Source organism: Pristiophorus japonicus, chromosome 2 (genome assembly GCF_044704955.1).
Source record: "Pristiophorus japonicus isolate sPriJap1 chromosome 2, sPriJap1.hap1, whole genome shotgun sequence".
NCBI classification, from domain to species: domain Eukaryota; kingdom Metazoa; phylum Chordata; class Chondrichthyes; family Pristiophoridae; genus Pristiophorus; species Pristiophorus japonicus.
In genome coordinates this window covers 317,636,290-317,648,816 of record NC_091978.1, presented here as the reverse complement: position 1 = coordinate 317,648,816, position 12,527 = coordinate 317,636,290, and the positions used below count along the sequence as shown (strand labels likewise).

The following is a 12,527-nucleotide window of genomic DNA, read 5'->3' as shown; positions in this document are numbered from 1 at the left end:
TCATAATCACTCTGCAGCAACAGGAAGAAGACAATAGAGAGGCAGAGTTATCCCAGTCTCAATAATAAAAGTGGAGAGAGTATTAACTCCATGGTACCACAATAGTTAAGGGAGCCTTTTACTCACATTACAGCAGTTGGGACAGCCTTCAACAATGAATAGTATTTCCATTCTTTCTCTCATTGCGGAAGGACAGGGAGCAGTTGTGATTTCCAGCAGGACAGTGAGGCAGGCTGGGGAAGCAACATCTGCGAGTGGGTTGTGGTTGGCAACATAGACAGATGGATTTTGGCTTTTTCTGTTCCCAGTTACTTTCCCATCCCCATTCAAAAATTGATAAGTATAAGAATGGGAGACAGGCAGGATGGAAAGAGTGGCACCAGACTGTAACTTTATCGAATGTGTAGGCATTACAATATAAATATAAGATTTTGAATGGGCAAGTTCATCAGTAAAAATTTGACAGTAGGACTGGCAATGTCCTATTAACAACATTAAGTGCAAGACAAAAACATTTGTGAAACAAAAGCATCTACAATGAATGCACTGCACTACGGACTGAATCTAAAAACAAACACACAGTAGTTGCTTCCAGCAAAATTTGCATGGAATAATTCCAACAAATACTAGTTTTATAGACTGATTTTGTTTTTTGTTTTGCATTACTTTTAACTTTTATAGTACAGAAGAAACCTATTAAGGAGGAAGAAAGCGAAAGAGGACTTGAAACACCACATACTCCACCTGATCTATCTATATTTTATTAAAAAATTGAGTAACTCATCACCTAACTAAACAACAGATAGTAGCTCTATTTAAATGGCTCATTTTCCTTCTCATACAACAACTTGCATTTATATAGTAGAAAAATATCCCATGGCACTTCACAGGAGCGTAATCAGATAAACACTGGACACCAAGCCGAAGAAGGAGATATTAGGACTGGTGATTAAAAGCTTGGCTAAAGGTTTTAAGGAGGTTCTTAGAAGGGAGAGGTGGAGAGGTTTAGGGAGGGAATTTCAGAGCTTAGGCTGCCAATGGTGGGGTGAAGGCAGTGGGGGATGTGCAGAAGGCCAGAGTTGGAGCAACGCAGAGTTCTCAGAGGGTTGTAGGGCTGGTGAAAGTTACAGAGATTGGCTGGGGCTAGGCCATGAAGGAATTTGAACACAAGGTTGACAATTTTAAGATCAGGTGGACCAGGAGCCAACGTAGGTAAGAGAGCATAGGGCGAGCAGGACTTGGTGAGAGTTAGGATACAGTCAGCAGTGTTTTGGATGAGCTCAAAGTTATGGCGGGTGGAAGATGGGAGGCCAGCCGAGAGAGCATTGGAATAACTATGAAGAGATGGCAGAAATATTAAATAATCATTGTGCTTTTACCAGAGAGATAGAACAGGTGGACATGACATTGGATGATGAGATTAGTAATGAGATAAGTGCATTTAAAATAAAAAGAGCAGATATATTAAATAAACTAATCAAACTCAAAGAGAATAAAACCCCTGGATTGCATCCACACATTTTAAACGATTCTAGGGAAGAGATAACAGAGACATTACTACACATAATTAATAATAATTCATTAGAAAAATGCCAGAGGATGGGTGCATAGCTGACGTATATTTAAGAAGGGGGATAGAACATGTCCTGGGAGTTATAGACCAGTCAGCTTAATATCGGTGGTAGGAAAAATACTGGAAGCCATCTAAAAGGAGAAAATAGAAGAACATCGAGGAACCAAAAATATAACAATGAATAGTCAGCATGGATTTCAAAAGGGAAAGTCTTGCTTGACCAACCTCATCGAATTTTTTGAAGAGGTAACAGAGAGAGTAGACAATGCTAATGCAGTAGATGTAATTTATCTAGATTTTCAAAAAGGCCTTCGATAAGGCACGCCTTAATAGACTGATGAACAAGGTCAGAGAATACGGAGTCAGGGGACAAGTAGAAGAATGGATAGCTAGCTGGCTTCAAGACAGAAAGCAGAGAGTAGGGGTAAAAGGTAGTGGGTTCACAGTGGTAGAAGGTGGGTAGTGGTGTTTCTCAAGGATCAGTGCTGGGACCACTATTGTTCACAATTTATATTAATGATTTAGATTTTGGAATCTGGAATCAAAAACACCATTTCGAAATTTGCGGATGACATCAAATTGTGGGGTGAATAGTCAATACTGAGGAGGACTGCAACAAATTACAGGAGGGCATTAATAAATGCAGAATGGGCATATAATTGGCAAATTAAGTTCAACACAGATAAATGTGAGGTATTACATTTTGGTAGGAAGAATAGGGAGGTCACATAACTTGGGAGGATGCGAGACTTGGTGGAGTAGAAGAACAAAGGGATCTCGGAGTACAAATACACAAATCACAAAGTTGTGACACAGGTTAGCAAGGCCATAAATGAGCAAACCAAGCACTAGTGCTTATTTCTGGAGGTATAGAAATGAAAAGTAAGGAAGATATGCTAAATCTGTATCAAACCTTGGTTAGACCACACTTAAGAGTACTGCATACAGTTCTGGTTGCCATATTATAAAAAGGATATAGAGGTACTGGAGAAGGTGCAGAGAAGATCTACAAGGATGATACCAGAAATGCGAGGGTATACATATCAGGAAAGGATGAACAGGTTGGGTTGCTTGTTTCTTGAAAAAAGGTTGAGTGGTGACCTAATAGAGGTCTTTAAAATTATGAAAGGTTTTGATAGAGTGGATACACAGAATGTTTTCACTTGTGGGCAAGAGTATAACTAGAGGCCATCAATATAAGATAGTCACCAAGAAATCCAACAGGGAATTTAGAAGAAACTTCTTTACCCAAAGAGTGGTGAGAATGTGGAACACGCTACCACCGGGAATGGTTGAAGCGAATAGTATCGATGCATTTAAGGGGAGGCTAGACAAGTATATGAGAGAGAAGGGAATAGAGGGTTATGCTGATAGATTTAGATACGGAAAGATGGGAGGACGCTCGAGTGAGCATATACGCCGGCATGGACTGGTTGGGCCAAATGGCCTGTTTCTGTGCTGTATATCCTATGTAATCCTATGTAGATGAGTCTGGAGATTCAAAAGTATGGATGAGGGTTTCAGCAGCAGATGGGCTGAGACAGTGGCCAAAGTCAGGGGATGGAATCAGTGGTTCGGAGTTTATGGTCAGAGCCGAAGACTTGGGCGTCAGTCATCCCAAAATTGTGGCTCATCCAGGACTGATGTCGGACAAGCGAGGAAGGGTCTAGAAAAGTGTTGGTGAGGTAGAGCGGAATGCCATCAGCATACATGCCATACCTGATGATGATGCCGCCGATAGGCAGCATGTAGATGAAAACTAGGAAGTGACTAACCAAGGATAGATGCTTGGGGGACTCCAGGGATAACTGGGGCTGGGAAGAGAAGCCATTGCTGGAGATTGTCTGGCTACAACTGGATAGGAAAGAATTGAACCAAACAAGGGCAATCCCATTCAGCTAGACAACAAGTGGAGGCGTTGGAGAAGTACAGTGTGGTCAACCGAGTCAAGATACCTTTTTAAACTGGTTAACTTCCGTCTAGGGATCCCAGCTATTTTTAATCACTGACCTTCTCCCAAGCTGCTAAGATGATAAAAACAGAATACACTCAGCAAGTCAGGCAGCATCTGTGGAGAAAGAAAGTGAGTTAACATTTCAGGTTGATGATCCTGCGTCAGAACATCGACCTGAAACGTTAACTGTTTCTCTCTCCACACATACTGCCTGACCTGCTGAGTATTTCTTGCATTTTCTGTTTTTATTTCAGATTCCATCATCCGCAGCACTTTGCTGCTGCTATGGAGACAGCTTGCTCCACATTTAATTGGATTTTTGGACCAATCTGGTTGAGACTATCTATCATTTTTTTTCAAAATTAGATAGGTGGGACAATATTTTGCACTGAAATTATTTCTAACTGTTTTCCTTCTACTTGTGTCTTAAACATTAGATGGTTGGAAAACATCCTTGAAAAAAAATGATCACAGACTGGGCGATACTATACACACTGTACTTTCAACTCGACGACTTATATTTAAAACCAAACTGATGTAAAACCTGTCTGTCAGCTATAGAGTCTGATGTAAAATCTGTTTAAGCAGTCGGAACCCAATCCTTACTGAATTTTACAACTCAATACGGTCCACAATTAAGCAAATAATCCCCCCACCGTCAAACTCAGAAGCCATACTGATGGTTACCAAGGGAATAGGAAATGACACAGTCATGCCGGTGGAGAGGGGTTAAGACATACGAGTGGGACACAGTAGAGGACGCTTTACTCTGCTCAGCCTCTGTTGTATGATATGGATTTTGGGTGCCAAAAGTCAAAAATTATTTCATTCTCCAGCATTGGCATCCCTCATCCTGGAAAAAAAGTCACCAAATAATAGTAACAGAGACAAGTTTTTATGTAAGGTGTTAGAACACACTTGCACTGAATAGGTAGGGCTCATTTCACTGAAACCTTACAAGCATAATTCCAAAAAGATGGCTAGTTCTGTATTGTTAGGTAGGACCATCTATCTTATAATTACTGACTCTTTTCATATAAGCTGCCGCATTACTTTTCAGCCAAGTTCGTTTACAGAAAACAATTTTCAATGGCGGAAGTAGCTCTATATTTAAATAGGACGTTCAAAATACACGATGAAACAAACACCGGTTTCTTTTTGTTTATGAAAATGAAATCAAAAATAGCACCACAAAGTAAAATTTTAAAAACAAAATTGTTCAGTTTCGAATTGTTGCAAACGTCAGAGTTGTATTTACTCCAGTGACAAAAACAATGACTAATTTTACAAAATTAAACGTTAAAAAATCAAAATGACTTGCGATTTCCACTCATTTAATGGAAAACTTTAAATTTTTTGAAAATATTTACAATTCCAATAGAGTGACCGTAACCTTTTATCTTCAACAAAATTAGGAGATTTGCATACCAATGTGTACTGTTTAAAATGCCAGAAGTTGTTTCATAAATAACTTTTACACATTAGTACCTGTCATTCCATGGCTTTTCATTCTGCCCATTTTGTATTCTGCTTTAAGAGATGGCAGCAGTGCTGCACCAATGGTAATACCATCCAACAAGGCACTAAATTTAAGTACAATTGGCTTCTTCTCCAAACCCTCTGGCAGCTGAGGAAATTCATTTGTTTCAACAGGAGTATGATTGACACTTGAAACAGGCTTCTCAGGGAGCTGCGGAGTAGAAACATCCTCCTTTGACGGTACACTAAATGAAACAAAGACAATAATATTTGAAACTTGTCCAAAGGATCTCTGTAGTATTTTGTTATTTTGTTTTTGAACAGAGCTCACTGCTAAGGTTGCAACATAATTGCCACCTGCAGCTTCTCAAATGCATTTTTACTATTCCCACAAAATTATTAAAATAAGTTTGCAAAAGTTCATCTTTAGTGCTCCCCAACATTCAGTAATTAAATCTGAAACAAATGATCACTGTTAATTCATCTACTGGGCAGTTTTACTTCAGAAAATAATCTCAAATTATAATGATTATAGTGCCATTTTGATAGACGTGCAGTTAGATCATTTAAATAATTACAGTACAATGGGCCAGCCATCTTTCTTACTCTATGACCTTTAGATATAAATTCAAAAACATCCTGTTGAGGCTTTGACTAAAGGAAATAACATTTCTGCCTCACCCAACTGGCTGTTATTTTCATGTGAGCCTCACCAAACATGGTCAAGCTATCCAACTATGGAGATAGCCAAGCTTGAACTTTATCTTCATCTGCAGCTCATTGAAAAAAATACTTGCCATCAAATGCAAGTTAGTATTGCGGTAAATGTATGACAAAATAGATAGATTTCTGTTCTTTATATTTTATGTGATGTCAGACACAGAGTATGGCTTGAGCCAACTGTGTCTATGGGAAGATCCTATTATTCTGTGCCAAACACGTAACCGTGTGCACAATGGAAATTGTCTGTCCTAAACAGGTTTTCTTTGTTTCTTGGCATTTGATCTGATATTAACTAAACTAAAAGTTGCTTGGTGGCCTATATGAAACATTAACTTATATGGATTAACAGAAAATTATAATTAAATGGAACGAGGAAGTGGCAAGCATCAACACGTCACCTCTCAAGGTGGTAAATCTGTTCAACACTTAAATCCATTTGTTCATGTTAAAGAAACGCCTGCATCTTGAACAACAACCCCATGACATAAATCTTTTGTTTAATAACTTCAGTAATAATCATGTTTTGTTTAATATCTTCATAAAGGAATCACAAGCACAGTGCCTAAATTTGCAATGACACAAAGCTAATGAAGGCGGTAGACTGAAAACGTGAACAGAATAAGCTACAGGAAGATTTGAATATACTTGGGAATTGGCCAGACAGGTGGCAGGTGAAATTCAGTGCAGAGAAATGAAAAGTTCTTCACATGTGGACAAAAAATCCAGGAAAGGTCGATGACTTAAATGAAAATGAAATTAAGAGAGATATGTGGGCCGTGATGGACAATAAATTGAAGCTCTTACAACAGTGCTTGGTGGCAGTGAGTTCAACAAATCAGATGCATTGAAAGATTAATATTGAGCCAAATAGCGAGGTAATCTTGCCACTTTATGGGCCCAAGTTTCCACAAGAAAAAAAACGGGCGCCCCTCCGAGCTGGGCGCCCGTTTTTCGCGCCTAAAAAAATCCTCAGTATTCTCCACCTACTTACAGGTCCTCTGGCCCTCGGCGCAGCCGGCACGAGCTGTGGGGGGGGCGGAGCCAGGTCTCTGTGCTGAAAACAGTGCCGGGACCTCTGCACATGCGCGCTACAGTCGGCACGCAAGTGCAGTAGCTCCAGGCGCCGAACTGTGTGGGAGGGGCCCGAAGCACGCAGCCCCTAGCCCTGGCCCAATGGCCTCACTGGGGCTGCGTGAATGAGGCTCCTCCCACGGCCAGCTCCTGCTCCCCGCCCGACCAGACCCGACACTCGCTCCCCCCCCCCCCGCCGACCAGACCCGACCCGACACCCCCCCCCCACCCCCGACCCGACACCCGCGCTCCCCCCCCCCCCGCCCCGACCCGAGACCCGCTCTCCCCCCCCCCCGGACCCGACCCGAGACCCGACCAGACACCCGCTCCCCCCCCGCCGCGACCCGAGACCCGCTCCCCCCTGACCCGACACCCGCTCCTCCCCTCCCGACACCCGCTCCCCCCCCTCCCCGACACCCGCTTCCCCCCCACCCGACACCCGCTCCCCCCCCCACCCGACACCCGCTCCCCCCCCCCACCCGACACCCGCTCCCCTCCCCCCCACCCGACACCCGCTCCCCCCCCCACCCGACACCCGCTCCCCCCCCCACCCGACACCTGCTCCCCCCCCCCACCCGACACCCGCTCCCCTCCCCCCCACCCGACACCCGCTCCCCTCCCCCCCACCCGACACCCGCTCCCCCCCCCACCCGACACCCGCTCCCCCCCACCCCCGACACCCGCTCCCCGACACCTGCTCCCCCCACCCCCGACACCCGCTCCCCCCCTCCACCCGACACCCACCCTCTACCCGACACCCACCCTCTCTCCTACCCCCCCTCCCTCTCCTCCTCCCCCCTCCCTCTCCTCTTCCCTCCCTCCCTCTCCTCTTCCCTCCCTCCCTCTCCTCTTCCCTCCCTCCCTCCCTCTCCTCTTCCCTCCCTCCCTCCCTCCCTCTCTCGCTCAGCGGCACGAACAGCTGCAGAATTCTCCCTGGCTGAAGCACTTTCACACAGGTAGGAAGATGGTTTATTTAATCTTTTCTTTGCTTATAAATGTTTATTCAGGTTGGATTTATTTGTATAATATTTGTAGAAGTATAAATAAGGATTTATTGTCGAATTTAATGAGTTCCCTTCCCTCCCCTCCCCCCCACCTCGTTCTGGCGCCTAATTTGTAACCTGCGCCTGATTTTTTAATGTGTAGAACAGGTTTTTTCAGTTCTACAAAAATCTTCACTGGCTCCATTCTACTTTAGTTTGAAGTACATTTTCACTGTGGAAACTTTCAAATCAGGCGTCAGTGGCCGGACACGCCCCCTTTTGAAGAAAAAATTCTGTTCTAAACTCGAACTGTTCTACCTGACTAGAACTGCAGAAAAAAAAATGTGGAGAATTGCGATTTCTAAAATAGTCCATTCTCCACCAGTTGCTCCTAAAAATCAGGCGCGAATCATGTGGAAATTTGGGCCCAAAAAATCATTGGTACGACCGCACTTGGAATAGTATGTTCCATTCTGGTCGCCTCAGAACAAAAAAGATATTGCAGCTGTTGGAAGGATACAGAAGAGAGCAACCAGAATGATTGAGGAGATAGAGGGATTGAAGTATGATAACATATTATATAAATTGGGCAATCAGTGGAAGAGAGAAGGTTGAGAGGTGATATTTTTGCTGTTTTCAGGATTCTAAAGGGACTAGATAATGTAGACCATGACGAGCTGTTTCTCCTTGTTCAGAACAGTAGAATCATGTGATATGGTTTGTGATTGAACGGCAGTAAATTCAAAACTAATCTGCAGTTAGCAAGTGGTAAATCTATGGAACAGGCTCCCCTGGGAGATGGTAGGAGCAGATAGTGCTGTTGCATTCAAATATAAATTTGGTAGATTTCTTTCAAATAATATTTTAGGATACGTATAAGAGTAATTTGAGAAATGATGTGGTAAGTGCAGCATGCTTTAGAGGAACACATGACTTTGGGCCTATGGTTCCCAAAACTTTGAATCACTGAGGGTTTTCCTCAACTCATGTCTGGTGCTTTTATAGACTAATTGAGAAAGACAGATTGTTATAATTAGTCAATAACTCCATTCTTGTTCTATCTTGCGTCTACCAGGATGGTCAAAAGCGAAGTAGATGGTCTCTCTTTGTCCTATGGTTCCTATGCTGTTCATATTTAGTTCTGGCAGTAGATCGGAACTCCATGGACGAACTGAGATTCAAATCACCCACATACAACATTACAACTGAAAGGTTTAGCAAAAGACAGATTCCTTCCAGAAAATCCTCTTGCTTATCAGATACTAGATGGCGTATTAAGTCCATGTGGACTGATTCCAATGTTAATGTTATTAAATATTCTGCTGATTCAGTATCCTGCTATACCATTTGGCTTTTGCATATTATTTAATCTGTAAGTAAATTCTACCATGTGATTTGAGCCTATACACATGACTCTGCCAGTGCTATATTTTCTGGCTTTCAGGAGAGATAGGAAAACATGGTGGTTGCCATACATGACTTTCAGTAAACAATATTCTGTGACTAAGGCTGAATTGTTAAACCTGAGCATACTAACCCTTATACAGCATGTACAAAGTTTGTAATTTTTGGTTCATAAGAGACTCAGCCTGCTTATGGAAACAGCCTTTTTGCTGCAGACACAAAAGTTTTGGAAAGAAGCCTGAACAGTAAAAAAGTTCACCCTGAAAATTTGTTACCTTTGTGGTCAACAAATACTTATGAAAAGTTTCATTATGTGGTATTCCTAGGAAAGCACATACAGTTCTCAAAAAGATGAGTAAGCCTTTTCCACTAAAACAATTAGGCATTTGCTCAAAGACAGTTTTCGATTACAACATTTTTTTTTAATTCTCCTGAGGACATTGTCTAATACTGTGCACAAAGCTGTCTGTTACTTTGCAAAGTGGGCATTCTTCAAAATTCAGTCCACCAGTGAATGTTAGAAGGATAGTAAACCTTGCTAAAGCTAGTGTCATAATTCACTCACACACCATTCTCCAGCAGGGATACGGGACAGTTTCAGAGGGCCCAAGTTTCGGGCCGTGCCTAGAACGGCGCAGCCCTGACCTGGACGCCCATTTTTCGCGCCCGAAAGTGCGTCAAAAAAATACCTTCAGATTCTCCGGCTCCCTGCAGGTCCTTTGGAGCTTGGCGCGGTGCAGCACGAGATGTGGGGGAGAGGAGCCAGGTCCCTGCAGTGCCGGGACCTCTGCACAAGCACGCTACAGTGGGCGTGCATGTGCAGTAGCTCCAAGCGCCCGAAACTGTGTGGGAGGGGTCCGAAGAAAGCCGCCCCTAGCCCTGGCCGAATGGGCTCACTGGGGCGGCGAAGATCAAGCTGCACCTCCCTCGCCCAGCTCCTGCTCCAGCGTCCTCCCTTGTTCAGCTGGCTCTCTCAAACCCCCACCCGCTCACGCCCCCCCAGTTCCTGCTCCGACCAACCCCCCCAGCTCCCGCTCCGCTCCGCTCCCCCCCAGCTCCGGCTTCCCCCGGCCACCTACCTTTAACTCCTGTCCGCTCCCCCCCCCTCTCCTCTCCCTCCCTCTCCGGCCCGCCACCCCTCCTCTCCTTCTCCCACCCTCCCTCCCTCCCCCCCGTCAGAAACACAGACACTGACAGACAGAGAGTGAGAGAGAGACACACAGACAGACAGAGAGAGAGAGAGAGAGAGAGAAAGACACACACACTGGGGGGGCCCCGTCCCAGCACACTGTTGGAGGGCTCCCGGTGTTGCAGTCGGTGAGTAAAACATTTTTTATTTATTGATTTTTTAATTTTTTTTATTTTTTATTACATTTTTTTGATTGATTTATTGGTTGATTTATTGATGTATTTATCATTTATTATTGATGATGGCTCTTTATTTGTAAAACTGAAGTGTTTAATGTTTGTAAACTTCCCTTTCCCCCCCGCCCCCGTTCCCTACGCCTAATTTGTAACCTACGCCTGACTTTCTAAGTGTAGGCAAGGTTTTTCTGAGCGTACAAAAATCTACACTTACTCCATTCTAAGTTAGTTTGGAGTAAGTTTTCACTGCCTAAATTTTCAAAACGGGCGTAGGTGGCCGGGACACGCCCTCTTTTGAATAAAACATCTGTTCCAAACTGAAACTGTTCTAACTGACTAGAACTGGAGCAAACTAAATGGCGAGAATTGGAATTTCTAAGATGCTCCATTCTAAACCAGTTGCTCCAAAAAAACATGAGCAACTCAGGCCGAAACTTGGCCCCAGAAACTCGAACTATGCCCCCAAATTTTCCCCTCCTAGAAATAGTAAAATTATAATATAATTCTCATAAATGGAAGTCTATCTTTCTTTCTCCTAGCTCAGGAGCACAGACCTATTGTAACAATCACACCGTCCCCTCATTTGAGACCAGCTCAGGTCAGACTAATATTGGATCTTCCTGATATGTCAGGCTCAGTGTTACAGCAAGTCACCAGGGAACATGAGCTTATTTTCTTTTGAACTAGAAGTTTTACTTTCATTATTTTGAACATCGAGTTAAGAAAACAGGAATACTTGTTGAGGCACTAACAAGCAATACAATGTTGTGATGGAGCACAGATTCAAGCTAAACCCAGATGTATCTTTGCGGGGAAGTACTGAGTGAAGGTCAGGTGGTGGGGGAAAAAAAAAAATCAGGTAATCTCAGATGGTGTGAGGCTCAGCAAGAAGAGACACAAAAATAAATAAAAAGAATTAGCAAGTAAATATCACAAAAAGAAAGAAAAGTGAACATGGTTTTACACTAAATCAGTAAATTTGACAAGCGGATATGTTCCAAACACAACAAAGAATATCACATGTAAAATGACAATATAGAACATTGAAATTCACCACAATACACAACGAAGGAAGCTTGGTATTGTACTGATGGGTACAAATACTGGAATGCAACTTATATTGCAATAAGGATTTTCTCAAAGTTAGATGTTAAGTTCTGAATATACAAAAAATGCCCAAGTTTGCTGGGAAAACAACAGCGTGTTAAATGCACATGCTGCTATTAGTGTGTAATAGATCCAGCAATTTTTGACGAGGAGGAGATACGCAGTGAGTTGTGAAGCGCACAAATTACTGATGTAAGCCTCGCAAAAATTGGAGCTCGTTGTCAACCTGCTCGAGTTTTAAGAAATTACTGCATTTGCACTGTTAAACGATTAAACTCAGAAAGTTAGGGCTGATATTCAATGACGCAAGGACTCTTTTAATGACTAGATTTATGTTCCTGACATGCCACTCAACCTCAGAGACCCAGAATGGGAACAATTGAAACTATGGAGTTACACTCCTGCAGGTAGTAAATTGTTCCGAGAGATTTTTAAAATTTTAAATGATGACTATATCTTTTGCCTTTCATTTATGTCTCTTTTTCTCTCTCTTTCCCTCGCTATTTCTTTCTGTATCTAATTTTGCTCTAATTCACCCTATTTCCTTCTCCGTTGTTGCTCCATTTCTTTCTCTATCACTAAAGTTCAATGGTTAAGAAGATAGACTGTTGGTCCAGTTGTTCACCAAGGCTCCAGAAGCCCCTTTGACTTCGAACCTGCAGCAATTTGGGGTGAAAAAAATGTTCAAGTTAACGGGCGAAGAAAAATAATCTAACCGGACATGCTGCAAGATACCCTACTACAGCAAATTCTGGGCGATGATTTTTAAAATGAATGACTTTTATGTATTATGTAAATTGGGCATGTTATCACTTGAAATGGGATGAGCAGGGCTAATATTATAATAGCAATGCTTGAATTATTTGTA

The 12,527-nt window shown here is 42.9% G+C and overlaps 1 protein-coding gene across 1 annotated transcript in view; it reads right to left on the bottom strand.

The window, feature by feature from the left end:
* Positions 1-12,527, bottom strand: part of kiaa1109 (KIAA1109 ortholog) — a 523,818-nt gene that overhangs the window by 166,076 nt on the left and 345,215 nt on the right. Inside the window, exon 52 of the mRNA XM_070862493.1 lies at positions 5,016-5,251. Within this exon, the coding sequence (XP_070718594.1) occupies positions 5,016-5,251 (236 nt within the window). The remainder of the gene's footprint in view (positions 1-5,015; positions 5,252-12,527) is intronic.